This window comes from Truncatella angustata (assembly GCF_020726525.1).
Source record: "Truncatella angustata strain MPI-SDFR-AT-0073 chromosome Unknown BKA67scaffold_11, whole genome shotgun sequence".
Lineage (NCBI taxonomy): Eukaryota > Fungi > Ascomycota > Sordariomycetes > Amphisphaeriales > Sporocadaceae > Truncatella > Truncatella angustata.
The window spans coordinates 45,781-69,336 of record NW_025763391.1 but is presented as its reverse complement, the minus strand read 5'-3'; the positions used below and the strand labels follow the sequence as shown (position 1 = coordinate 69,336).

Genomic DNA, 23,556 nt, shown 5'->3' with positions numbered 1-23,556 from the left:
TGAATGGTCCTTCGTCGAGAATAACGATCTTCTAGTCTTGTGACAGTTGAACTGTCCTTACAAGTTTCCGCTTGCGGAATAGCCTCGCTCATGAGAGGTTCGTCTGTGAGTATGACATGGCACAGACTATGAGTAATCCAATAAGATACGGATTGTAGATGCCTCTCCCACTAGCGAGTGAAGATCAGTCGGCTGCGATCGGCCGCCACATCTCGTTACTCCACGTTTCTCCTCTCTACCCCAGAGATCCCCCGCATTGCAAGACTTCTTCGGCCTTCCAATAGGTAGATCTCCAACGCGCTGCGGAGTCGAGCATATGACCCCTCATGGTGAACACGTAAGTTTCGCGTCGGGGGAACAAGGCCGGGCTGTCAAAGCGAAGGATTTGTTGGTCAACCGGGTGACCATGGGCGCCTTCTAAGACGGCAAAGTGCGCGTGGTCACTGCAGTGCTACCGCCTGTCATGTTTAACGTTAAAACGGCGCGGGGAATTCGGAGCCGTCGATGTGCGGACGCAGTGGTGATTGGGCTCGCTCGAGACCCCAGCCGTCGGTAGTTGGCGACTAGTGTATTCGGGGTAAAGATAGGCACAGCTCGACGTCACTCTTGTATGCTCAGGGCTGAACCGCATTCACGCGGTCTCATCGCGACTCACGCTACCCGGGAATATTCATTGCAGACTGCCATTTGGAAAGTGACTGTGTCTCAGCGATATAGTACCTTTGCTCCTCGAATGGCCTTGTCTAACTTGGTGGATATGTTATTCCTGCGGCATTTCCCGTCCTGGGTCCAATGAGAATGCACCTCCGCCTTCCGAGGTTCCCTGAGGTTACACTCATTATGGTGCCTCGGACTTGAGGAAGCCCAACAACGAGAAATTCTTGGTTTACTCGTATAGTTATAAGCGCTCTACCCTCATTCGTGGAATTCGTTGCGTCTTCATCACGCGCCTCTCGAATCTCAGCTCAGTCGATAATTCAAGTTGTTTGCCAAGTATGAGACGTATGCTCTCCCGCCTTCAAATCTCCTCATGAACTCTGTTTTGGGAGCTCCGCGCAACTCGAGGCTTGAGTCGTGGTCGTACCTGGAAGCTCACAGCCAAGCCTGCATACTGAGAATGGATATCGGGGACAAACCTTTTAACAATCACCTGCATCCGTTTATGCTTTCGCGATGCTCATTAGCAGTTGTCCTTGACTCGTTCGGTAATCAAGAACTACGATTTGTTTTGCATCGTCGACCTCATCACAACATTCTCTGTAACTGCTTCCCGAAGCCGCCGAAATCCGACATGACGATCTCGCAAAGGCCTTGGCAGCGTTCTCCAAAAACGACGGCACTGAGCACCTCACTGTTGTGCCACTTATTATGCAACATGACCGTGATGGTAATGAAACTTGTTGCTAATATGTAGACAGTTTTAATGCATAAATCGAAGGCAACGGGGGGCCCTTCGCTCTGAAATTATGGTAATTCATTTGTTAGGTGGCTACAGGTACGCCAGCGAGATGTGTACAGCGAGATGATTGCTATGAGATGGAACCAGATCATCTTCGAGGCAACGGATAAGCTTTCAGTCGACCTTGGTGACAGTGAAAACTCTAAAAGTGCCCATGATCTAGTCTGAGATAACAGACACTGGCAAGTAGAAACTTTGAATATCAATTTAACTGCAGGCGGTTCGAAGCCATCATCCCAAATCACATGAAAACAATTTCTCGGAACACCGATTAGACGTACACATATAGAACTGGCTAAGTGACGGGTCTCCAAGACCCCGAATCTTAAGTGTGCATATACCAAGTTAGAGTTGGTATTCGAAGAGGTTATACAATACAGCGAGGGCTATGGTGGGGGTCCTCAAACTTTTCCGCATGATTAGAATAGTGTCAAATCGCGGAGGACTTCTCCACTACAAAGGCAGGCCGGACAGATCGAAACCTACGTTCTAGTGGCACCATCTCTGATGGCGGGACAGTATCCTATAATGATACTGGGCTCAATCTGATTGAGCAAATCAAGTATTGCGGTCTGCAGATGAGTGTAGAGTATGTCACTACCTTGAAGACAAAGGTTGGCATAAAAGGATGCCAGCGATTCCAATAACAAAGAATGTCCTCCGGTAACAAGGGTGCTGCCTGCGGCGAACCACTCGACGTAGGTTGGGGCCGCTTTGTTGGGATCTTGATTGAGATGGCATTGGACAAAGGCAGGCAAATCGTGACACTTTCAAATGCCACAGGGAGTGCCCGAAAGAGGAGGCATCTATAGGGATAGGGCTTCAGTATCGTTTCAATAATAATTCATACGAGTGCTTGAGTAGCGATGTTAGCAGCACACCTACTTCCATTGACAACGTTTCTGCTATGCATTCTGAGAGCAGTACCGCAACGTTACGATGGGCAGTTCTGGCCGTGTAACCCAATGCAGAATGCCTCGTGTCCTCCAAACCCAGGTCTAAATCAGTATGACTATTTCATAGACTTCACCAACCCTCCGCCGGACTTGGCGGAGGACTGGAGCACTTCCAACTACGCCACCATCACGTACAACACCAGAGCCAAGAACGGTGCCGAGTTCACCTTCGCAAAGCGAATGGATGCGCCGCAGCTTTTCACGAACTTTTACATCTTCTTCGGGCGGGTTGACGTCGTCATGCAAGTGGCGCCAGGCACCGCCATGATCTCGTCAGCCGTGCTGATGTCCGACGACTTCGATGAGATCGACTGGGAAATGTCGGGCAACGACTTCAACCTAGCAAGGCAGTACCCGAACGGAGTTGTCCAGAACAACTACTTCTCGAAGGGAATCACCGGCTGGTACGACCGGGGCCAGTGGCAAGTGTGCACTCGCCCTCAGACGCAATTTCACACATACTCATTCGATTGGACCCCGACGAAGCTCGACTGGCTGATTGATGGTCAGGTGGTTCGGACTTTTCTGGCCTCTCAAGCCGATAACAATGATCATCAATATCCTCAGACCCCATCAAAGTTCCAGCTTGGAATCTGGAGTGGCGGCGACCCAGATCAGAACTCAGGAACGAGGGACTGGGCGGGAGGCATAACCAACATGTGAGTGGTGCGCCTCGAAGCGAAGCGCTACCGTGATGCTAACTTTTTCTTTTTCCTTCACAGAACCGCGGGCCCGTACACGATGTTCGTGAAGAGTGTTAAAATCCAGAACTATAACCCGGCGCAGCACTACAAGTGGACGGACCAGAGCGGCAGCTGGAAAAGCATTAAGCTGATCAATGACACGGCTATTAGGTCCTCTAGTACCTCTTCTTCTCAGAAATCAACTTCATCTTCTAATCTCAGCTCTCGCCCTGCGTCTTCCTTGCCCATCACGAGCAGTAGCCTGTCAAGTACGATATCTTCAATCACTTTTGCTAGCCCAACAGTGGCGAAGACTACAAGCACTCCTGCAATCTCCAAGACTTCGGGTGGCACGCGCTCAAACAGTGTAGCAAGCGTGCCGACCACTTCTAGCACTTCAGCCTCTTCATCTGATAAGGGTGCCAGCCCCGTAGTCCTGAACCCTGCAGTTCCTGCGGCCAGAACCTCCACATCGCTCGGCTCTGCAAGCAACCCGAACCCAATTCAACTCACCCCTGGCCCTTCTTCTGGCACAGGGCCGCCGTCGTCATCGAGCAGCAGTTCTGACCTCGGCGGCACCTCGAGCGGCTCGACCAGCGTCACAACTAGATCTGATCCTGCCGCAGGAGGGCCACATACGCGCAGTTCCGTGTGCCAGGGGCAGGTCTGCGTGACCCTTTCGCCCTCCACGGCAGCCAAGCCCACCATGCCGCCACCGGCCTCGGAAACAAACAGGAGCCCGTCAGCCGCCACGGCCACAACCCCTGGCGTGACCGGCCATTACTGTATCGTAGGAGTGGACGACGTCGCAACCTGCAGTATCCTCCGCCTGGCGAGCCCGACGACCAAACCCGCCGGCCCTTCCACTTCCACTTCCGTGACCCCCAAAGCCACAGGCCCCGACATGGCCCCGTCTGCCGGCACGAGCAATCTCCAGACCTCCTGGCTCTGGCCCTTCTCCAAGTCGCAGAACGGCCTATGCGCATACCGGGGGTTCGCCGTGTGCGCTGGCAGCGGGTTCGGAGACTGCTGCTCGCGGTGGGGGTACTGCGGCAAGACGGAGGCGTACTGCGGTGCGAACTGTCTAGGGCACTGGGGCTCCTGCTTGGCAGGAGGGGACGGGGAGGAGGAGAACAGGGGGGGTAGACGGCAAGAGCAGGGCGAGCAACATCAGTGGGAGAGGCGGGCGAGGGCGTACCCGCCTGGAAGACGGCCGCAGGCGACAGAGATCGTATGAGGAGGGATCGATGGGTTCTGATTGGTGAACAGTCTTCTTGTGGTGTTTTTTTTTCCCCTTCTTTTTTTGTATGATTGTGTGCATTACCCCTTGGCTGTTCAAGTCGCCATTCTCAGGCCGTCTATTTTATTTATGTATCATTAATGCACCATTTCTTTCATGTTATTGAAATCTTGGTCGGACGTGCACGAATAGGTTGCCAATTCTTCTTACCTGCTTATATAGACTGTTTGGCCATGCAGACGAAGAGGTTACTTCGCGATTCGTGTTCCTCTACTGCTCGTCGTGTCAAGAAAACGTGACACATACCTCGACCTTATCTCAATGTCTCCAAGGACGACTGCTCGTGGGTTTGGTACCTCCTTCCGGTCGAAGACTCAAGATAGACAGATCACGTACAAAGAGGAGAGGATGTCGAGAGATGTTCATGACTGCTGATGTATTTATCAATCTACCGTGTTTCGCCATGTACGAAACGAACCAAAACCATGCCATTATTTTACTGTCGTATCAATATCGTGATCTATGCTTTGCATTGCCGCTTTCCATGAACTCCTGAGACCATTCATTAACCCCACATCTATTCCAATTGACCAATTCCAAGGTTCTCGGGCTCGGCCTTGACTATCCGCAGGGTGTTGGTGTTACCCATACCACCCTTCCAGCCCTGGACGACGACGACGGTGTCTCCCGCGTTCAGAACCTTGAGGTTCAAGGCGTTCTTGACGGCCCACTTGATACGTCGGTCAACATCCTCTTGCCAGTTCACCTTGGTGAAGTCGGGCTTCTCCTCGGGGAAGTAGAAGGGGTAGACGCCACGGTACAAGTGAGCGAATCGGGAAGCGCTGGCATTTCTAGTGACCATGAAGATGGGGCAGACAGGTCGGTACTTGGAGAGAAGACGAGCTGATTCACCAGATGTGGAGAGGACAATGATGCCACCGGCGTTGAGCTTGAGGGATGAGTTGACGGCATCCATGGCGCAAGCCTCGACGACGGTCACCGGGGGCTTGACGTTCTTGGTCAACTCGTAGTAGTGGGAGACATAGGGAATGGTGTTCTCGGCCATGAGACAGGTCTTGGACATCTCGGTGACGGCGGCCTCGGGGTAGTCGCCCTTGGCGGTCTCGCCGGACAACATGACACAGTCAGCACCATCGGTGACGGCGTTGCCAACGTCCGAGATCTCGGCACGAGTGGGACGAGGGTTCTTGATCATGGACTCAAGCATCTGAGTGGCGCAGATGACGGGCTTGCCGGCCAAGTTGCACATGGCGATCATCTTCTTCTGGGCGGCGAAGACCTCGGCGGCGGGGATCTCGATACCCAAGTCACCACGGGCAACCATGACACCGTCGGTCTCCTTGAGGATCTCGGGGAAGTTGTTGAGACCTTGTCGGTTCTCGATCTTGGCGATGATCTGGATGTGCTTGCCCTGCTCGCCCAAGACGGCGCGGATGTCCTTGATGTCCTTGCCGGAACGGATAAACGAGGCGAAGACCATGTCGACGTTGTTCTTGACACCGAACTCGAGATCCTTCTTGTCCTTCTCGGAAAGAGCGGGCAGATCGACATCGGTGTTGGGCAAGTTGACACCCTTTCGGGAGCTGATGTAGCCGTTGTTCAGGGCCTTGACCTTGAGGGTCTTGTCGTCGACAATCTCCTCGACCTGGAAGGCGAGGATACCGTCGTCGACGTAGATGATGCGGCCCTTCTCGATGACCTTTGTGATGTTCTTGTAGTCGACGAACCTGGACAAGTTGAGAAGGGACAGGGTTAGTCATCTGGCGATTTGTGTCTGTTGGGCATGAGGAGCGAGGGGGAGGGGGAAATGCCGGCTTACATGTTCTCGGTATCGCAAGCAGCGGCGTACTGGTCGTCTGTGGTGATGTTCAAGATGGTGCCGGCGGTCAGAGGCAGGTCGGCGTCGCCCTTGGTCTGACCGGTTCTGATCTCGGGGCCCTTGGTGTCGAGGGCGATGGCGACCTGACGGCCAGGCTGGGACTTCTCGGCCTCGCGGGCATGGTCAATGACGGACTGGTGGTACTCGTAGGAGCCATGGGAGAAGTTCATGCGGACAACGTTAAGGCCTGCGGTTCTCAGCTTGTTGATGGCTTCTACCGAGTTTGTCTTGGGACCAATGGTGCAGATGATGGAGGTTCTTCGGAGGTTTCTCTCGGGGGTGTACTCTGTGTTGAGGTTGGCCAACCACTCGATGCGGCCATCGGTGGCCATGTGGTCGACGGCGGTAGCTGCGTAGGACATGGCGCGATTGCGAGGCATTCTAGGATTGCTGGGTGTCGTGTTTTATAAGTAAGCTACCGGAGATAAAAAGGTTAGCGGGTTAATTTGGTCGAGGCCCGTCCCGTGGCTGTGCGAAATGATATTCCTAAGAAAAACAGGGATATTGGAGAAACAAGACGCGGTAGAGTGAACCTTGAGCCGGCTTCTGAAGATCTGTCCAGTTCAAGTGTCTGGCATCTGAGATCTAAAGTCATCAGGTAAGAAAAGGGCTCAGCCCAGCTCACTCGTCGTACCCCCCCGATAGTGCTGGCTAGGAATTACACCATGATGACCGCATTATCCATGGGGCAGTAGCCAAGAAGAGGGAAAACACAGAAGCCATGGTCCATGTCCTCTGGATTCCTAAGAGCACCCACCATCTCCCGTCTGGAAGGAACTAAGACGGAAAGAAAGAATGAACGAAAGCAAGGAAGAAGGAAAGCAGGACAGAAACATGGGTGGTATAAAGGCAAACCCGTTGGGAACAACCAGGTCAACTTGGGAGGGAAGGTGAAGTGAGACTGAGACTTGAGACTGAGACTGAAGACTGAAGACTGAAGACTGAGACTTGAGACTGAGGACTGAAGACTGAAGACTGAGGACTGAGGACTGAGGACTGAGGACTGAGGACTGAGGACTGAGGACTGAGGACTGAGACGGAGGCTGCGGGGTGATTGCGAATGATGAGTGTGTATGCATGTATATGTGCTTACCTTGTCGAGACAGTCCTTTCACCGGATTGTCTGTTTCTCAAATCTTCTTTTGGTCGAGAAAGATGCAACTGTAGAGAAGGAGAATTGCGCGAATTGTAGGATGACAATTGCGGCGATGGGTGGCTTTTTGTTTTTTTTTTCCTCTCTCCTCTTCTCCTGGCTGTCTGCTCTTGGGGAAGCTCCGACGTAATGAAAAGTGCCTCACCAACTAAAAATGTATGGGTATGTAATGGCCTTTGCGGGATGAGGGGTCCCTGCTCTCTCTTTTTTTGCATGCTGCCCCTCCTCTAGTGCTGGACCCAATTCCATGCCCCATGCAACCATGCAATCATGCTTCTTAGCCCGTGTCCTTTTTCTGCGCTGCAGACTATTGCATAGTTCGGGATCCGTATCCTACATACATAGGAGAGAGAGACATTGCGAGCAAAAGGCCGTGTGGCCCCGCCAAGACATTTCTGGTGTCTGGCCCAGCATCTCCCAAGCGTTTGCTCAAGCGTCTCAACGTTTTCCGTGTTTCAATTCGCTGGCCTGTGTGAGAGAGCTTTGCCTCCAGTCGTTCCTCCCACGGGTCCCACACGAGTGCCTACTGTACACACAGCCTACAGCACACCATGCATGTATAGGTTAGAACCAAAAGGTACAGTGCAGTACCTTTTCATGAGCTCCAATCTTCCAAACCACTAGGACAACATAGACCACGATTGACTGATTGATGGATTGATCGGTCGACTGAGCGACCCGCCATGCTGAAAGTCGTTACATATATCTGATACGATACAACACGATACGACACAGTGCGATGCAATGGCGGCTGCGACGGCGACGGCAGCGGCAACGGCCACGACCGCCTACTTGGCTGGCCAGCGCCGAACCACAAACTGCAGAGGAGGACTTCTTGTCGGCCCTTTAATCGGATATGGTCTGTGCTGATCGACGCCAGGGCGATAAGATAAGAGCCGTAGTGGGGTTCTGAGGTGGGGTGTCGAGGTGTGTGTTGGTGGGGGGCCCCAAGGGACCAGGGGCGCCTGGGGCTTCCCAAAACTGAAGCCAGAATTCTGAGGCAGGAATTTTAGCCTGCGGCTCGAAGGGTCTTGGGGGGGGTCTCTTATTGTTTCTTGGCGCCTCACCCCCAGCCCCCCAGCCCCCCAGCTGCACTTGTAGTTTTTGCCAACTTTGCAGGTGCCCGGCTGCCCAGAGCCCATGGCTCCACTTTCAGGTAGGCACGGGCTGAGCCGGAGCCCGGTTGTTGCACATGTCCACCGCCCCTGCAACCCTCGCCCAAAAGGTGGTTGATTGACTGCTTCAGTTGCCAAAGTAACCTGTCGCATGACATTCTATTCTGTTTGAAGACGGAAAGCTGTTCAGGCCACTTTGCAAACGAATACCATCATCCCAACGACGCCCAGCGATCGCCACTCTGCCGAGCCTTGTTTCGCAAAGTTCCAGGCCATCCGCTGAAACCCCGACAGTTCCCACAGCTCTTGGGCAGACGCAGACTGTCTGTCAGCATCGCCGCCAACATGGTTGTGAGTCGACACGCCCAGCCCGACCCGCAGAAGACATGGAATCAATTTCTGAACATTGTCTCTCTCTCTCAGTTCATGAACTTACTGACATTTGGCCTCTGGGGAAAGCTTGGTCGATTAACCCACTATGCTGTTGATGCAGTCCTCAGTAGGATCCTCTCCTCTTCTCTTCTCTTCGCCGACCACTCGACCACTCTCATGTCCGACTAACACGCGCTCCCTAGTTTCCACCATCCTGGCCGGAATGAGACGCTCAACCGGTTTGACGTGAGTGCCACAACGTTCCAGTGCATGTCGTGGGACATGACCGGGAACAAAAGTGCGAAGATCTTGGGGCCAGGACTGACTGGATTACGCAGTTTCCAAACCAAGAAGATCGGAGGCGACAACGAAGATACCAACAAGTGGATCGAGAAGTACCTTGGCGTTGGCGAATGGGTCATGGATCAGTCCGTTGCCATCGCCGGCTCAAGTCCTTGGTTCCATCGAACTCGATAAGATTTAGGTAGGCCGCATAGCCGGGGAAGCCAGATGGACATGTCGCACTCGTTGTGTTGAAGAAGAATCTGGCTTTGAGACGACAGCTCATCGGCCAGGAGTTCAGACGGCTCCCATCCCCTCCCCTTCATAAGCCAGGGAAGCCCTCCGCTGGGCGGATAGCATCGGGGCAAGCGGATAAACGGAGGAGGGTTGGCAAGCTACCTTGGCATTATCGCGTGTTCCGGATGGCGTTGGGTTGGTTTAGGGTTATATCATTGATCGCAACACGGCATTTCGTTTTGCAGTAGGTGTGCCTCGGCCAAGGCAGGAAGGAGAGTCACCCTTCTCTTTGTATTTTGGCACTTTTTGCAAATTTTATTTTTTTTGGCAATTTTGCATAGAGAAAACTGAAATGGCAAGGCCCAACACTGCGGAAATGAAATGCCTAAAGTGCGCTATGTATTCGTCCTTCCACTTACAAGTAACAGGAAAACCCCCCCATTTGCCCGGGCAAAGTCGGGTTAGCCGAGACATTGCCGACCATGCAGTCTCTTTGAGGCGGGTACTGTAGTTCTCGTTCTACGCGGTCCAAGTACCTATGTAATGTAGTGCAATGCAATATAAATGCAATGTATTGCCATGGCCCCAAGACTTGTCGGTCTAGCTCATTGCGAGAGGGGGGCGGAAGCAAAGCATGTGACTATTTCAGCAGTGAAGGCTACTGCTAGTCTACCACTCTATCACACACGGCAAGTAAGCAACAGCATACTGCCATCTAGACTACGCCGAAATCACAAACATGTATAACTATCTTACTCTGGTCCCAAACGTTGTTTTACGTACCTGGCATTCGAGGCACTCAGTCGAGGCAGTCTTCTTTGTTGGACCGCATGAGCTTGAGCTTGAGCTTGGCCCTCGGGTGAAATGTGCGAACTTTAAATCTTGAACCTCGAGGGTCTTTCTTGTCCGCCAAATAAACTGCAGCATCATCATGCATGCATGCAAGGAGTTGGGAAGGAAAGAAGGAAAGAAGGAAAGAAAGAAGAAAGAAAAAACGTCTAGTCATTCGTTTCCTCGCCTCCACCCCCATCTTCTACTAATTGTACCATGCCTGCGCCGTATGACCATTCAGCAGGGAAGCACTTACTTACACCTGAGGAAAGGCTGCATGCATGTCTCAAAATCTACAGCACATGCCAGCAGCTCGTGAGCTCCTTTATCGATAGCCTATTTGAAGTCGGAAGGTTGTTTGGCAGTCAGTTGGCAGGTAAGCAGGCATGTCGCCAAGTCAGTTAAGCTTAGCGTGTCCATATTGTTACCTGTGATATCATTTCCAATCCGCCCTCCTAGAGACATCTGCCCACACGACAGCTCAGGTTAGCCGCAAGAGCTCATATCCATTTTCTCCTTTTCTTTTTGCTTTGCCTTTCCCAGAGTTGTCCGAACATCTTCGCCTCGTAGTGACTGTGACAGACGAGCTCATGGCCTGCTCTGGATTGTAATATGAACAAGCAGCAAGCAGCGCTGTCGCTCGCTCGCAACGAGACTGGCTCTTGAATTCCCAGGGACTTGCCACAGACATGCCACTTTGACCCAACCAGGAATAAACGCAGCTCATCGCCATGACTTCGCGGTCTTCCTTTCTTCCGCGGCTGTCGCTAGGCGGCAAGGGCAGTCCTATACTGCCGACTCATCACCAGCGAACCAGATCAGACGACCACGACTACGACTACGACCTCTCCGAGCTGTCTCCACGCCCGTCCTCCCCCCTGCTATCACCAGATCACGTACGCGACTTTGGTTTCCATGACTCCGCCGCATACCACGACAACAGTAAGGACAAGGGCAATGGCAAAGGCAAGGCCAAGGCAGCTGCTTACGCCGAGCCAGGAGAGCAGTTCCCTCCCATAAGTGTTGTGGATCGCATGCGAACACACCGCCAAGACCAAGCAGCATCACGAGAAAGAGAACGTCGGGTCAGAGAGGACGAGAGGGAACGGAACGGCCCAAGATGGATCCCGCCAGCTTCCACAGATTACCGCGACCATGACGCCAGAACACAGGGCTACCCTGCGAACACCAGGTCGACACAGAACCAAGGTAGAAACCTGGGTACAAGTTTCATGGGCTTCCTGAGTTCCGCCCCTTCCAGTACAGAGCAGGGCCCGACCAACGAGGTCGACAATACCTTCCGAACCATACAACGGCGCGAGCGGCAGATCCAGAAAGAGCTACAGAAATTACTAGATGCGCAGGCACGTGCTCTCGATCAGGGAGCGGCCTCGGACGGCACGAGTCAGGCTGGAAGCGATACACCACGGCATACATCGCGCGCCTCTTCATCTCCCTATCGCTCGCGAAGCGTAAGCTCCCACGGCGACCCCGTGGCCCCGGCTGTCGTGCCCGTTCGCCAACCCAAGCCACGACCTTTGACAATCCGACAAGTTCGTACCTCCATCGCCCGCTCCATGGCCATGCTATCTGATCTGAAAGAGGAGGAAGACGCCTGTATCGTTTCTGCCATTTCAGCTCGGACGACGGCCCTTGCAAAGGCAAACAAGCTGTCTCGCCAGCACAAGGCGATCGCCGCCGACCTACGTACACTCGAGATGGACGATCCTTTGCGGAAAGAACTCGAGGGCATGAATGGCGAGTACGGCAAGGTCTGTGCCGACATTGACGAGTTCGAGGGCAAGCTAAGACAGATGAAGCACCGCAAACGTGTACTGGAAGCACGTATGGAGGAGGTCAAGAGCGAGCGCGAGAGCGGGCTCAGCGGCTACAAGGGTGCTCTTCGAGAAACCGAAAGAGACATTGGCGAGATGATGAGGATACCAGGCGTGAAAGTGCTTTCGATTGAAGATACCGCCAAGGGCCCACAACCGGAAGTCCAGGAGGACAACGCCGACGACAAAGTGATAGACCGCGCTCTCAGCGGCCACGAATTCATGCGCATGCGACCGGAACGACGCACTCTAGCCATGGCCAAGGAGTGGTGGGAAGGCGAAATGGCCCTTCTTTCACGCCGCAAGGACGATGTGGATAAAGAGCGGGACGCGCTGTCTGAAGGATCTGAGGTTTGGGCCCAGACAGTGCAGCTCATCAATGATTATGAAAGAAGGCTCGGCGCCGCGCTGAGTAACTCTATGCAAGCACCACCAAAGGAGCGCCAAAAGTCCGAAGCAGACCTCTTCCAAGCACAATACCGAGATCTGCAGCAGACAATCAAGGAGATAGAGAAGAATCTGCACCATGTCGAGGAGAAGGGCTGGAATCTGTTGGTGGCTGCTATCGGTGCCGAGCTGGAAGGATTCATGGAGGGCGAGAACATATTAGCTGACCTGATGAGATCTAAGGGTTACGAGGTCCTGGCCGATAGCGGGCTTCTGGGGCTCGATGACGAACAAAGTGTCAACAACAGAGACGAGATTGACACCAAGAACGATGCTATGTACGGAGAGGCAGGTCGCAATAACGCCGTTGATGATCATGATGAGCTGACCGGTAGTGTTGTTCGGCGCTGGGGAGGTCACTCCGAGCTGAGGACTCCACCGGTATCTCAAGAGGAGCATCGCGAGGAAGCAGATACTTCCAGAATAAACGAGCCTCCTTCAGATCTCCTGCAGAACCACGGCGATCATAGAGACGAGAGTGACAACGAAGTACCCGCCGATCTGCTCGTCAGTCAGGTGCATAGGGAAGAGAGCGAGGACGAGCATGCTAATGAAGTGCCGGCCGAATTCTTGTCCACACACGACGGGCTTCCAGAAGTGAAGGCAAAGCAGCATGGCATAGAAGAGGAGGAGGAGGATAACGAAATCCCGAGAGATTTGCTTGGCCGAGTAGAGGTCGGGACCAGGGACGATGGCGTTGAGTAGGGACATGCAGGACTTCCGAGCTTTGAGTACGGTGAATATGAATCAGGTGCATCATTGTGTTTCCTTTGAAATGAGCGATACTACCCGCTTCGATTATGAGAACAAACACAAGGGGTTCTGGTCTGAATAGTGATACCAATTTTTACAATGCAAATCGAACATGGCCTAAAGAGCACTAGTCCGTATTCTGTGCTGTTATGCTAGTCTCGTCAGTCTATACGTCTGGCCTCTCCGGGATGGTAAAGCATATATCGCGCCGAGAAACATGATGACCCAGAGCAAGACACCCATGCCCGTAAGCAAAATGACTCAGTTATCTTCAAGCATATTGGGACCTGGATTTGTGCAACGTAGTGTCTCCTGGCTTGGGTGGCATGCCTTTTGGCTCGGGATAAAACAACTTATCATGGTGGCCTTGTTAAATACTCAAGCATTTACGGCTTCGTGAGGTTTCATATCCATGGCTTACTGTACTCCAGTCAAAGGTGCAATGTGTAATAAGATGGGCCATTCAAGCTTAGGACGGAACATATTAAATTTATGCGTTCTCGTGAGTTTTTGGGGTTATAGCTAAACCAGCCAGCCTAAATATTGTATTTCTCATTGCGGCCTTTGCGCAGGCTCTGTCGAACATGAAGAGTATCCGCTGCCAGCCTCTTATCTGCCTCGTGGTTCGAACGTCGTCTCTCTTGGTCAACTTTCTCACGACATCTCGAGGGTCACACCCGTCCACGCCCCTGGCCTTGACATCCGCGCCATGCTCCAGCAACGTCTTGATGGCACCCTCTCGCCACTCCGAGGGTCTGTCTTGGCAGAGATAGTGCAGGGGTGTCCTGCCGTCCCGGTCGCCCTGGCTGATGTTTACACCACTACTGGCCAGCAAGCCGGTACAGTCCTCCACCTCGACGAAGTATTCAAGCTGGCACAGAACGTGGAGCGGCGTCTCGCCGTCGAGGTCTTGAATGCCGAGGTCCACGCCATGCTTGAGGAATATTTCGATGCCCTGCTTCAGAGCCAGCGAGTTAAACCGAAAGAATACATGTATTGGCGTCACGCCTGTGGCGTCAAAGACACGCCAGTCTGCACCATGAGACAGCAGCGTCTCCATGTGTATACCCCCACGAAATTGCCAGCAGGCGAGGTGTAGTGGTGTAGTGGTGTTTGCCCAAAGCTGCTGCAGGCGTTGACCGAGGCCCCGCGCTCCAGTAACTCTTCTATAATCTTCTTGGCCTTACCAGTATATCTATAGTGTAACTTACATAGCTTGTGTAGTGGGGTTAGAGAATTGCAACCGAGTGCGTTGACATCAGCGCCGTGGGCCAGAAGTAGTCCAACCGCCGCACGCTGATACAGCATGCAATCGCCACCGCCGCAAATGGCGTGCAGGGGCCGGTCACCCGCCGAGACAGCAGAGGCATCTTGATCTTGTCCTCCTTGGCTGCTCGGAAACCGCCGGCTTTGAGCAGGGTTTCAATATTATTATTCGATGCTCCCAGTGCTGGGTGGCTGGGCTACCAACGTTTTCGTCTTGGTTCTTGTAGTTATCTTGAACTGCCCAGTTGATCGGGTACCAGCACTGCATATGCGTAAGCTGGTCGACATCCACAGACATATTGTCAGGCTTGTTGACATCAGCGCCCTGTGCAACCAGAAATATCACGGCATCGGAGCTGATGTGGCTGACAGCAATTGAGACCGGTGTCATGTTCTTTCCTGCGACGGTTCTTGCCGCGCCCAGTACATGGTCACGTTCGAAATGGCGGTCCGCGGGTCCTCCGTGTTGCAATGCAGATCTGAGCACCTCCACTCGGTCGAAGAAGCAGCCCCACGATATAGCATGGCAGTCACCATCCTTGATGTCGTTTTCGTAGAGCAGCGGGATGAGGACGTTTCAGAATCCCTTGCACGTTGTCGCCAGACGCTTCAATTCGTGACGCTCGAGGTACGAAGCTGTCATGAGAACCAGCTCGTTCGGTAGTAGTGTGAGACGGCCCATAGCTTCGTTGTCCATGTTGCGTGGGTGTAGTTTGATATTAGCCATGTGTGTTTAAATAGCGAGCGGGTGTAGTGGTGAGTCATGATCTAGATGTGAAAGTGAAACACCAGAATGAAGGAAGCAAAAAGATTCAGGGAAACCAGATTAGTTGTGAAACGTGATGATATAGCAAGCGATTTTATCGCAATTAACGTAATAATCCTAAGTTGAGAATGAATAAATAGGCTCGAATTTCGCCTTATTATTCTTATTCTTCTTTTCTTCGCTGCTGCTCGACCAAATCCATGGCCAACCCGGTGGTTAACATTGATTTATGAGTATCATCAACTTCTGGTACCACGAAACTTTTACATTGTGCCCATCAAACTTGGCTTGTTAAGCACACGGCAATTTTTCCAACTTTGATGGCATGTCGAACACGTGCACTTTGTTGAAACATGCCTAGATATTTCTATTAGCAGACTGATGGTCTAGATATTTATTAATGTCCCAGCTTGCTAACCATACTCCAGTATTCACAGACTTGTATTCAATACTGAAGATAAACTCTTTGTTCACGCAGGTGATGAGTAACATCGCGAGTACTGTATAACTCAACGAAAGACTATCCATGTATACAGACCGTGGTATCTTACGAAGTCACACCCTAGGGCACCGTGAAATAAACTGCGTCCGAGAGCTGATTGTGCCGTAAACCAAGCCCAGCGTCATGTCAATTTGCCTTCTTAGTCTCTGGAGGCCGTTGTTCTAAGGCACCTTTGCATCTGCTTCGTAACCTCTCACATACTCTTTGGCATACTATACCCATCTTCTTATCCAGATCTGTGCTCCTTGATGCAACATATTGAGAGTTCCCGATCATCGTCTACTTCTGTTGAGTTGGCTCCAGCGTCTACCAGCATCCTCAGAACATCAGACTTGTTTCGATTGTGGCATATACTCTCTTCGAGAAGAACAAGCAGTGGGTTTTGACATATTCCACTCATTGCGTTGACATGTTTGCCGTGTTCAAGAAGATCCTTGGTGATATTCTTACCACCTTTGCTTCCGACCCAGTAGGAGCGGTAAGGACCAGTTACAATACGTTGCAGCCGGGGACAACTTGTTTATGGTGCTCAATAAGATAAGTCTTGTGTGTAACCCGAGCTTTACATCTCACGGGGGATATTTATTTATCGAGGAATAGTTTGTTATCTAGAAAGAGCAATCCTTTAGAGAATAACAAACCCCTTGGGCAGACTTGGTCTTTTCCTTTTAGATTCAAAGATAGTTGATAATAATTGGGCCATGGTAAGGATGACATAGTATGCAATGCTATTGTTCGTGTAAAAAAAAATGAAAAAAGAACAACCCGGAAAATCAAGATGTCGCATTGTTTTGAGGGGGCCATTGTCCTGTTTATTCGATCGGATTTGAGGCTTGTGCGATTGATTATTCTACGCCGCCAAACCTGGACAAACTACCCCCACAAGCATATTTCCATTCCTTCTCTTTTTCTCTTCTCACACACTCGGGTTTCTTCAAACTGCCCCACCACCATTGGTACACGGATTCCTTGCAGACTGAACATTGTACATCTATCTCTCTTCCATGTGACCCAGCCGCCACCGCCTCGATCAAAGCTGCAAACCCTTTCCTCGTTCTCTCGCCACTTTCAGCGCCTTTGCGGTCATTGATTGGTGTCTTGTCATCAAAATATCCCATCACAACTGTCTTTCGACTTGTCGCCATGTTGTCCGCCGGCAGTGCCAGCCCCCAGCGCCTGCGAACGATGTCTCACGCAGAAGGGCCTTCGTTGACCGACTTACCAGCCGAGTTGCTCTATGAGGTCAGTGAGCACTTGTCTATCATGGCCCATGCCTACTTGGCTGCAACCTGTCGTATACTCCAGGCTGCTCTCGTTCCAGAGCTCTACAAACGTGACCGCAAGACTGGAACATACAGAACACTGTCGTGGGCTGCCTGTACTCGAAAATCCCAGGCCGTGGCAACCATCGAGCGCGCCAGGTCATACTGGCCTCCCGGCAACCACCATTTGCAGGTTTACTTCAGAACAAGCAAGGCTCACCATGGCAAGAGCTTGAGGTATCTCACTCCTCTCATGGCAGCTATCCAGGCTGGCAACCACCTTGTAGTCTGCTACTTACTTGACAACGGTGTCAACATCCACCAGTGTGAGCAGAGCCCTGCACATCGGGACACTCTTTGGTACCCCATCCATCATGCAGTCATGATGGATCATTTCACCCGACCCGCCAACCATTATCCTACAAAACATAAGCTGGACGTCATTCACCTTCTCATCAGCAATGGTGCCAACCCCAACCAGCTGTCGTCGCCAAATCCTGGCCGCAAATCGAGCCCCAACAGCCGCGGCAGAGTCACTCCGATGCACCTGGCTATCAAGAATGGGGCAGACAACCATGTCATCGACATGTTGATCGACTCAGGCGCAGCAGCCACTCGAGTTCCATACTGCGGAGTCCCAGACCAACACTTTTCCAACATCACGCCCATCAGCCACTTGCTCAATGCCTACGACGAACCCACTGAAGGTCACTGCCTTGCCGTCCAGAACATCGCCGCCAATGGCGGCGGTGCAGGAAGCGAAGCCCAGATGTACACCGTGTCTGGACATCCTTTGCTCATCGACTTCCTATCAAAGCCTCGCGCATCGCCCTTCACAGCCAAGATGGTCAAAGAAATACTCGAGGGCGCTTGGGTCAGGTTTGAAGACACTACCCAGGATGGCGACGGCGCTATCCTCCACCTTCTCAAGAGTCACATGAATTGGAAGCCTCCCAAGCCCTACGACAAAAGACTGATTCTGCATCATGAGGAGCAGAACGACATGATCAGAATTGCAACTACCACTTGCGACACCATCGACGTGCTCCTGCAACACCATGCAGATATCGAAGAACGAGACGCGTCTGGCAGGACTCCCATACACGTCGCTGCAGGCCTTCACAGGCACTACTCAGGTATCCTCGACCATCTCGTCACATGCGGAGCGAATGTCAGAGCCAGGTCGTCTGATGGCTGCACAGCCCTCCATGCACTTGTGATGGGCGACCCAGGCGCTGATCATACCCTCATCACGCATCTCATCAAACACCACAAGATTGACCGCTTTGCTCGGGACGAGAACGGCAATACATTTTTGCACAAGCTGGTCACTTGCCATGTCACTCCCTACCACAAGTGGATCTTTGAAGCCAGCAAGCACTATAGCAGGCAGCACTGGAGCAAGTATCGCAACAATGCCGGGGAGAGTCCAATGGATGTCGTGAGGAAATCCGCTTTGCCCAGAGAGGAGTGGGATGCCGGGCAAGTAGTGAGGAGTGCTAGGGAGGCTTGGATTGACGAGGCATACAAAGACAAGAGGGAATACAAAGATAAGAAGACATGCGGGGGACACTCTAGTTAGTGCACTTCCTAAAGTCATAGCACTTTCCCTACGTACTACCATGATACGGAACATGAGCAACAAGCTGCTAGAATCCAGTGGCTTATGTTGATTTATCGAAGGGGAAATTGCTGGTAGCAGATAGGATAAATCATGTAGACTCAAAGTTTCTGTCAGAAACAGTCCATGGACACGAATTCTGCGGCGACCTAGCAAATCGCTTACACTTTGTTACAACTACAGTAATCCACCATCGGTTTATGTTAAAGTGAAGCTTCGTTTTATTGACATGTCTGTGAGGCACAATATAAGTTCAAGTATGCAGTGTTGTTCAAACAACCCCCCATCACTCGTATTCGTCTACGTGCCCAAGGCAGTAAGCCTCCTGCATGTCGTACTTGTCACCTGTCATCTCTTGCTTTGTGTCCGCAGCTCCGGAGCATCAACTCGCTGGTCAACACAGAACACCAAGACGTCGTCACGGTGGCTTCATACCGCTACTTTGGTGACGCCGTTGTAGAGCACAAGTGATTTGTCTGCCAACAAGTGAGGAGGCGAGATCCGGGGAAATACCCAGTCCCCTTCCAATTCTGTACCTGTTCTCGACCCTGAGCGGGCGATATTGTGCGACAGAGTGCGACCAGCAGCTGAACCTTCATTGCGCGTACAGCAAACATTTCCAATGTGATAGTCGATATAAAGAGGTCGACCGACCTTTTCCAATCCCCTCCAAGGCCCACCGTCTCAAAGGTAAATTCATGATGCCTTTGCCGACTCTTACTACTATTCCTCTTAGAAATGCGGCCCTGCTCGCTTGCGCCCTCGTGCCCATCGGCTATGCGGCGCCCGCTTACATCGGTCCGACCCTCCGCCTGTCGGCCGGTCGTGAAACTGTTGTAATTGACAGCCACGGAGAAGTAAACATTGCGTATTGCGGGAACGGCGATAGTGCACCGATCCATACAAGTAAGCCCTGTCAACTGTCATTCTGGTGGCTCTGGCTGACAGCGTATCAGCCGGTGATCCAGAAGTCGGCCCGGGTTTCTGGATCACCAACAACGACGGTATACGGGGCGATTACTTCCTCTACGAAAACAGCCGTGATGAGCGTCCCTGGAAGTACATCACCGTATGCTTTTTTCTTTTTCTTTTTGGCCCGTGTTCCCTTCTCAGATTTCAAGAGTTTCGAGAGCTAAAAGAAACGGCACCAGATCGACGACGGTGCCCGCCGCTTCGTCCAGGTATGTGCCACGTGGGAGGGTCACATCGTCCGCGGAACGGCAGCAGTCAACCTCGATGGCAAGGTACACAATCTAGGTACTTGGGCTGTGAGCAGTGTCGACCCGAAAGGAGTCATATGGGGCGGGCTCTCCTTCTTGCAGGGCAGTGATGGTGGCGGTGCCGTCAGGTCGACAGACGGTTCTGGACAGCAACGAGGCTGCACCGTCGACGTCTTGTCGGGCGCCCCGGACTCGGCGCTGGCGACCAAGGGCTCCGGTGCCAAGGTTCTCGACAAAGTCGTCGGAGAGGGCGCGAGCGTGACGGCCGAGATCTGGATGGTCGAAAAGTGCAATATGGACGATGTGTATATGCAGGAGAGGGGCCCGAACCCGGTCATCAAGTCGGATAATGGTCGGTTCGAGTGGGTGTTCTCCCAAGGGAGGTTCTAGTACTGGTGTACTAGAGGAGATCAAGTTGCCATTGTTGTACAAGTCATGGCGCGTTTGTCTTTATCGCCTCACAAAAACAAGCAGTATCCCGTTGTAATAGTGAGGTTTTCCCATGACCATTCCTAATGCTCAGAATGACCAGCCTCACCATGGGAGGTTTGCGAAACGGCTTGTTCTTCAATTCTCCATGATTTTCTAGATCGGTGTCTTCGAGAAGTTCAATGTGGTCTATTTCAATATCCAGGACCGTGCTAAGAGTGCAAGAGTGTCGCTAATTTGTTGCTTCCTATCTTCATCATGCCATCCTGCAATCTCGAAAGTTCTGAAGGCTTGGCTCTTCCATTCATCCAAAAGTTGGCAACAGACATAACTAACCATACATCAGCAGGCCAAAAGACAGAGACACTCGATCAAGTCAACATGCAGTCAATTCAAGGAGGACTATCCACCAAGCATTCTGCATCGTGCCTCCCTGTATATTTCTAGAGTCCTTTTTCGTAAGTTGTGGTTTTCTTCCAGCACTCTGGCAGAGTGATTATTTTCATCGTCGTATATACTTGAACAAACATGTCCTCGAATGCAGACTCCTCGTGGGAGGTTTCCGTCTCTCATGTCAGGTATCAAACAAGAGGTAAGCAAAAAGAGAAAGAGAAAAAGAAAAATGTTTATGTATGTAGATATATGTCGTCCAACATATCATGGTAACATCTGGGCCAACAGTGGTCATGTACTGAAAGCTGTAAGCGATGAGCTTTGAGGGCATCATCGCTATCGCCGCAGGGCAGCACGGTTGCAGGAGCATGCAGCGCTCCTGGGCCGCTTACAGGGTATACATACAGTAGGTATGTCATCCCACTCCGCAACAGACACACCTTCAGACCATCTTCTCAATAGCGACATTCCTTCTAGATCTCCGCTTCCTGTTTGTGTCTTCTATCAGATAACAACGATTCCTCGTACTTGCTCATTCTGCTCACAACCCGTACTCTGACACGACCCAAGGTTACTTTGCTTAGTGTATAAGCCCTCACGCTATTGAAAGAAATTCCACTAAAACCAGGCACCGGCGGTCGCCTGAAAAGCCTTGGCGTAGAGATCAACCCCCCTATTGCAATAGCGGCCTCTTCATAAAAGATGGCTTTTGCTTTTGAACCGCGAACTTCGATCGTACCCAAGACGTCACATCGTCAACTATGGCGCTGTCACTTGCTGGATTGCCACGGGAGTTACTCCTGCACATCTACTCCTTTCTCACGCCGCACGACCTCGCGCACATAGCCTCCGCCTCCAAGAGCCTGGGCACACTAGCTGAGATTCTGATATGGGACGACATTGAGCTCCATGCGCCTGGCTACCATGAGTCGTCGTGCGAGCTCAAAGACCCACCTCCCGTGGTACCTCCAGAGGCCCGTCGCTACCACTCGAACCCAGGCACATGGGCATACGGTGGTGTCCTGGAGAGGAAAGCAGCCTCTCTCTTCTGGATGCTCGACCTGGCTGCACGGAGCGATCTGCCGCGGGTGAAGCTGCTCCTCTCGAGAGTCAGGAGCCTATGCACCGTGCTGGACTGGATGAATTGTCCTGACTGGGTGCCGCAACCTCCCAAAGTACCAGAGCATCCCAAGCTGGAGTTTACCTGGAGTATCTTCCCGCTGTTTTCCAATCTGGAGAGACTCGAGCTTCATGGGTCGTGGGAGGCCTATTGGGACGGGCACGGGAGAGCTTTTGACAGCTCCGCTCCTCCGCTGGCGGCATTGCGGTCCGTCAAGCTCTTTGGGTATCTGCCTGGCAACGTCGTCCGATACATACTCCGGAGCGCCCCGACGATAGAAAACCTCCAACTCGGTGTGCTGGATGCTCCAGTAGGGTGCAATCTGGCTCCGAGCGGCAGGAGGCAGAACCCGCCTCCACGTCGAAAGGGGCAATTAGAGAGCGATGAGGACGGTGACGATGAGACGACGGATGATGACAGCTTGGACGGGGATGAAGTCGCACCACGGCCGTTGCCTCTATTCCACCATGGCGAGATGCCTGCCTTTCCCCGCCTCAAGCTTCTTCATCTGTGTAAGCCATCGCAGTGCGATCCTGCACACTATGGCAATTTGATGTTGGGCGATGTAACATACTCGCAACGTTCCGAAGAAGCAAGCTTGTCTGACTGGAGCGGGTTACTACGAGCAGCTCAGGGGACTCTCGAGACGCTTGTTCTCGAGCACCGCGTTGTCGCAGAATACATCGAAGGGGACGGGATGAGCATGCGCGAGTTCATCGAAGCATGTTCTTGTGGCCCGGCTGAAGATCACTTCATGGACCGTATCGTGCCTGTTTTCAAGGAGAAAGCGTTCGCCAACTTGCGGAGTGTGCACATGCATGGGATCCTCGTTAGTGCCAAGTCTACTCAACGACGGAAATGGTTTAGGAAGTTCTGGGAAGATTATGGCGTGGAGTGCAGCTTCTCGTATGGTCAATGGTGCTACTTTGATTCTTCTCCCGGCACGACGTATTGGGCTTCATACGAGGGACACAGTGACGACGAGGACGAGGATGAAGATGAGGGCCAACCAGACGGCCCTGAAGACTAATACTCACGTGTTAGACCTGTCGTGAGACTCTATACAAGGCATTGGTCTGTTTATGCTCCGACATTCCCTCACTACGTTTTCCATAAAATTCAACCTGCCTGTTCTAGATCAAAGAATTAAGATGCAAGATACAAAATAAAGGGGGGGTTTTTTTTTTCTTCAAATATCCGTTAGGGCAACGTCGTCCGTGTCTATAGAACTACCGGAGGACTCGTAACAAATCGCCTCAACGTCATGAACCCCCACAAGCTTCGGGTCGTTTGTACTCTACATGCTAGAGGTATCGATGTCATACCCCTGGATCAGATCATCCACTACCCGGCGTAGTTCAGTTGATCCTTTCCATAGTCCATTCGTCCGGGTATAGCATAAAATTGAGGGGCTGAAACAGCTGGCCGCCAAAGAGACATCTGCTGAGGCCCCAAATGGTGCCATGCCAGTTTCATGGCATGCATAAGGCGGCACCTCGATCCTTTGCGTCATTGCAGATCTGCCGCGCAGCCACTACGTTTCAAGGCACCTGGTAAGGCTCATCCCTCGAGTCAGTCGCCTGGTTACAGCAAAGATGGCCGACTCATGCTCTGGCTCTTGGATCGTGGCTGCCACCAGCTCGCTCATCGCGCAGCGGGTTGGGATTGACGGCAAAGAAAATGCAACATGAATTCACCAAAAAGAAAAAATAAA

At 52.2% G+C, this 23,556-nt stretch overlaps 9 protein-coding genes across 9 annotated transcripts; 6 read left to right on the top strand and 3 right to left on the bottom strand.

Moving 5' to 3' along the window:
• Positions 1 to 1,870: 1,870 nt before the first annotated feature.
• On the top strand, positions 1,871 to 4,737 carry BKA67DRAFT_109022 (concanavalin A-like lectin/glucanase domain-containing protein). The gene is made up of 2 exons (XM_046094870.1): positions 1,871 to 3,074; positions 3,138 to 4,737. Exons 1-2 carry the CDS (start codon positions 2,326 to 2,328, stop codon positions 4,333 to 4,335), a joined length of 1,947 nt encoding a protein of 648 aa, XP_045951778.1. The 5' UTR covers positions 1,871 to 2,325; the 3' UTR covers positions 4,336 to 4,737.
• Positions 4,738 to 4,915: 178 nt separating this feature from the next.
• On the bottom strand, positions 4,916 to 6,600 carry BKA67DRAFT_527233 (pyruvate kinase; the record flags this gene model as incomplete). The annotated part of the gene is made up of 2 exons (XM_046098831.1): positions 4,916 to 6,086; positions 6,179 to 6,600. 2 exons carry the CDS (start codon positions 6,598 to 6,600, stop codon positions 4,916 to 4,918), a joined length of 1,593 nt encoding a protein of 530 aa, XP_045951777.1.
• Positions 6,601 to 6,757: 157 nt separating this feature from the next.
• Positions 6,758 to 7,892, bottom strand: BKA67DRAFT_108312 (uncharacterized protein). Its single transcript, XM_046094868.1, has 2 exons — positions 7,332 to 7,892; positions 6,758 to 7,248 (listed from the first exon to the last, which is right to left on the bottom strand). The coding sequence occupies exons 1-2, from the start codon at positions 7,604 to 7,606 to the stop codon at positions 6,897 to 6,899; spliced, it is 627 nt and encodes a 208-aa protein (XP_045951776.1). The 5' UTR covers positions 7,607 to 7,892; the 3' UTR covers positions 6,758 to 6,896.
• Positions 7,893 to 8,851: 959 nt separating this feature from the next.
• Positions 8,852 to 9,355, top strand: BKA67DRAFT_664369 (uncharacterized protein; the record flags this gene model as incomplete). The annotated part of the gene is made up of 3 exons (XM_046108365.1): positions 8,852 to 9,005; positions 9,082 to 9,124; positions 9,217 to 9,355. 3 exons carry the CDS (start codon positions 8,852 to 8,854, stop codon positions 9,353 to 9,355), a joined length of 336 nt encoding a protein of 111 aa, XP_045951775.1.
• A 1,235-nt stretch (positions 9,356 to 10,590) lies between these two features.
• BKA67DRAFT_108669 (uncharacterized protein) lies at positions 10,591 to 13,320 on the top strand. Its single transcript, XM_046094869.1, has 3 exons — positions 10,591 to 10,604; positions 10,811 to 12,788; positions 12,846 to 13,320. Exons 2-3 carry the CDS (start codon positions 10,960 to 10,962, stop codon positions 13,213 to 13,215), a joined length of 2,199 nt encoding a protein of 732 aa, XP_045951774.1. The 5' UTR covers positions 10,591 to 10,604; positions 10,811 to 10,959; the 3' UTR covers positions 13,216 to 13,320.
• A 433-nt stretch (positions 13,321 to 13,753) lies between these two features.
• BKA67DRAFT_541493 (ankyrin repeat-containing domain protein) lies at positions 13,754 to 14,920 on the bottom strand (the record flags this gene model as incomplete). The annotated part of the gene is made up of 3 exons (XM_046100943.1): positions 13,754 to 14,445; positions 14,475 to 14,671; positions 14,826 to 14,920. The coding sequence occupies 3 exons, from the start codon at positions 14,918 to 14,920 to the stop codon at positions 13,754 to 13,756; spliced, it is 984 nt and encodes a 327-aa protein (XP_045951773.1).
• Positions 14,921 to 16,940: 2,020 nt separating this feature from the next.
• On the top strand, positions 16,941 to 18,641 carry BKA67DRAFT_541492 (ankyrin repeat-containing domain protein; the record flags this gene model as incomplete). The annotated part of the gene is made up of 1 exon (XM_046100942.1): positions 16,941 to 18,641. One exon carries the CDS (start codon positions 16,941 to 16,943, stop codon positions 18,639 to 18,641), a length of 1,701 nt encoding a protein of 566 aa, XP_045951772.1.
• Positions 18,642 to 19,381: 740 nt separating this feature from the next.
• Positions 19,382 to 20,633, top strand: BKA67DRAFT_669353 (uncharacterized protein; the record flags this gene model as incomplete). Its single annotated transcript, XM_046108655.1, has 3 exons — positions 19,382 to 19,586; positions 19,637 to 19,749; positions 19,832 to 20,633. 3 exons carry the CDS (start codon positions 19,382 to 19,384, stop codon positions 20,288 to 20,290), a joined length of 777 nt encoding a protein of 258 aa, XP_045951771.1. The 3' UTR covers positions 20,291 to 20,633.
• A 679-nt stretch (positions 20,634 to 21,312) lies between these two features.
• Positions 21,313 to 23,006, top strand: BKA67DRAFT_107321 (uncharacterized protein). Its single transcript, XM_046094865.1, has one exon. The coding sequence runs from the start codon at positions 21,484 to 21,486 to the stop codon at positions 22,870 to 22,872; it is 1,389 nt and encodes a 462-aa protein (XP_045951770.1). The 5' UTR covers positions 21,313 to 21,483; the 3' UTR covers positions 22,873 to 23,006.
• Positions 23,007 to 23,556: the final 550 nt, after the last annotated feature.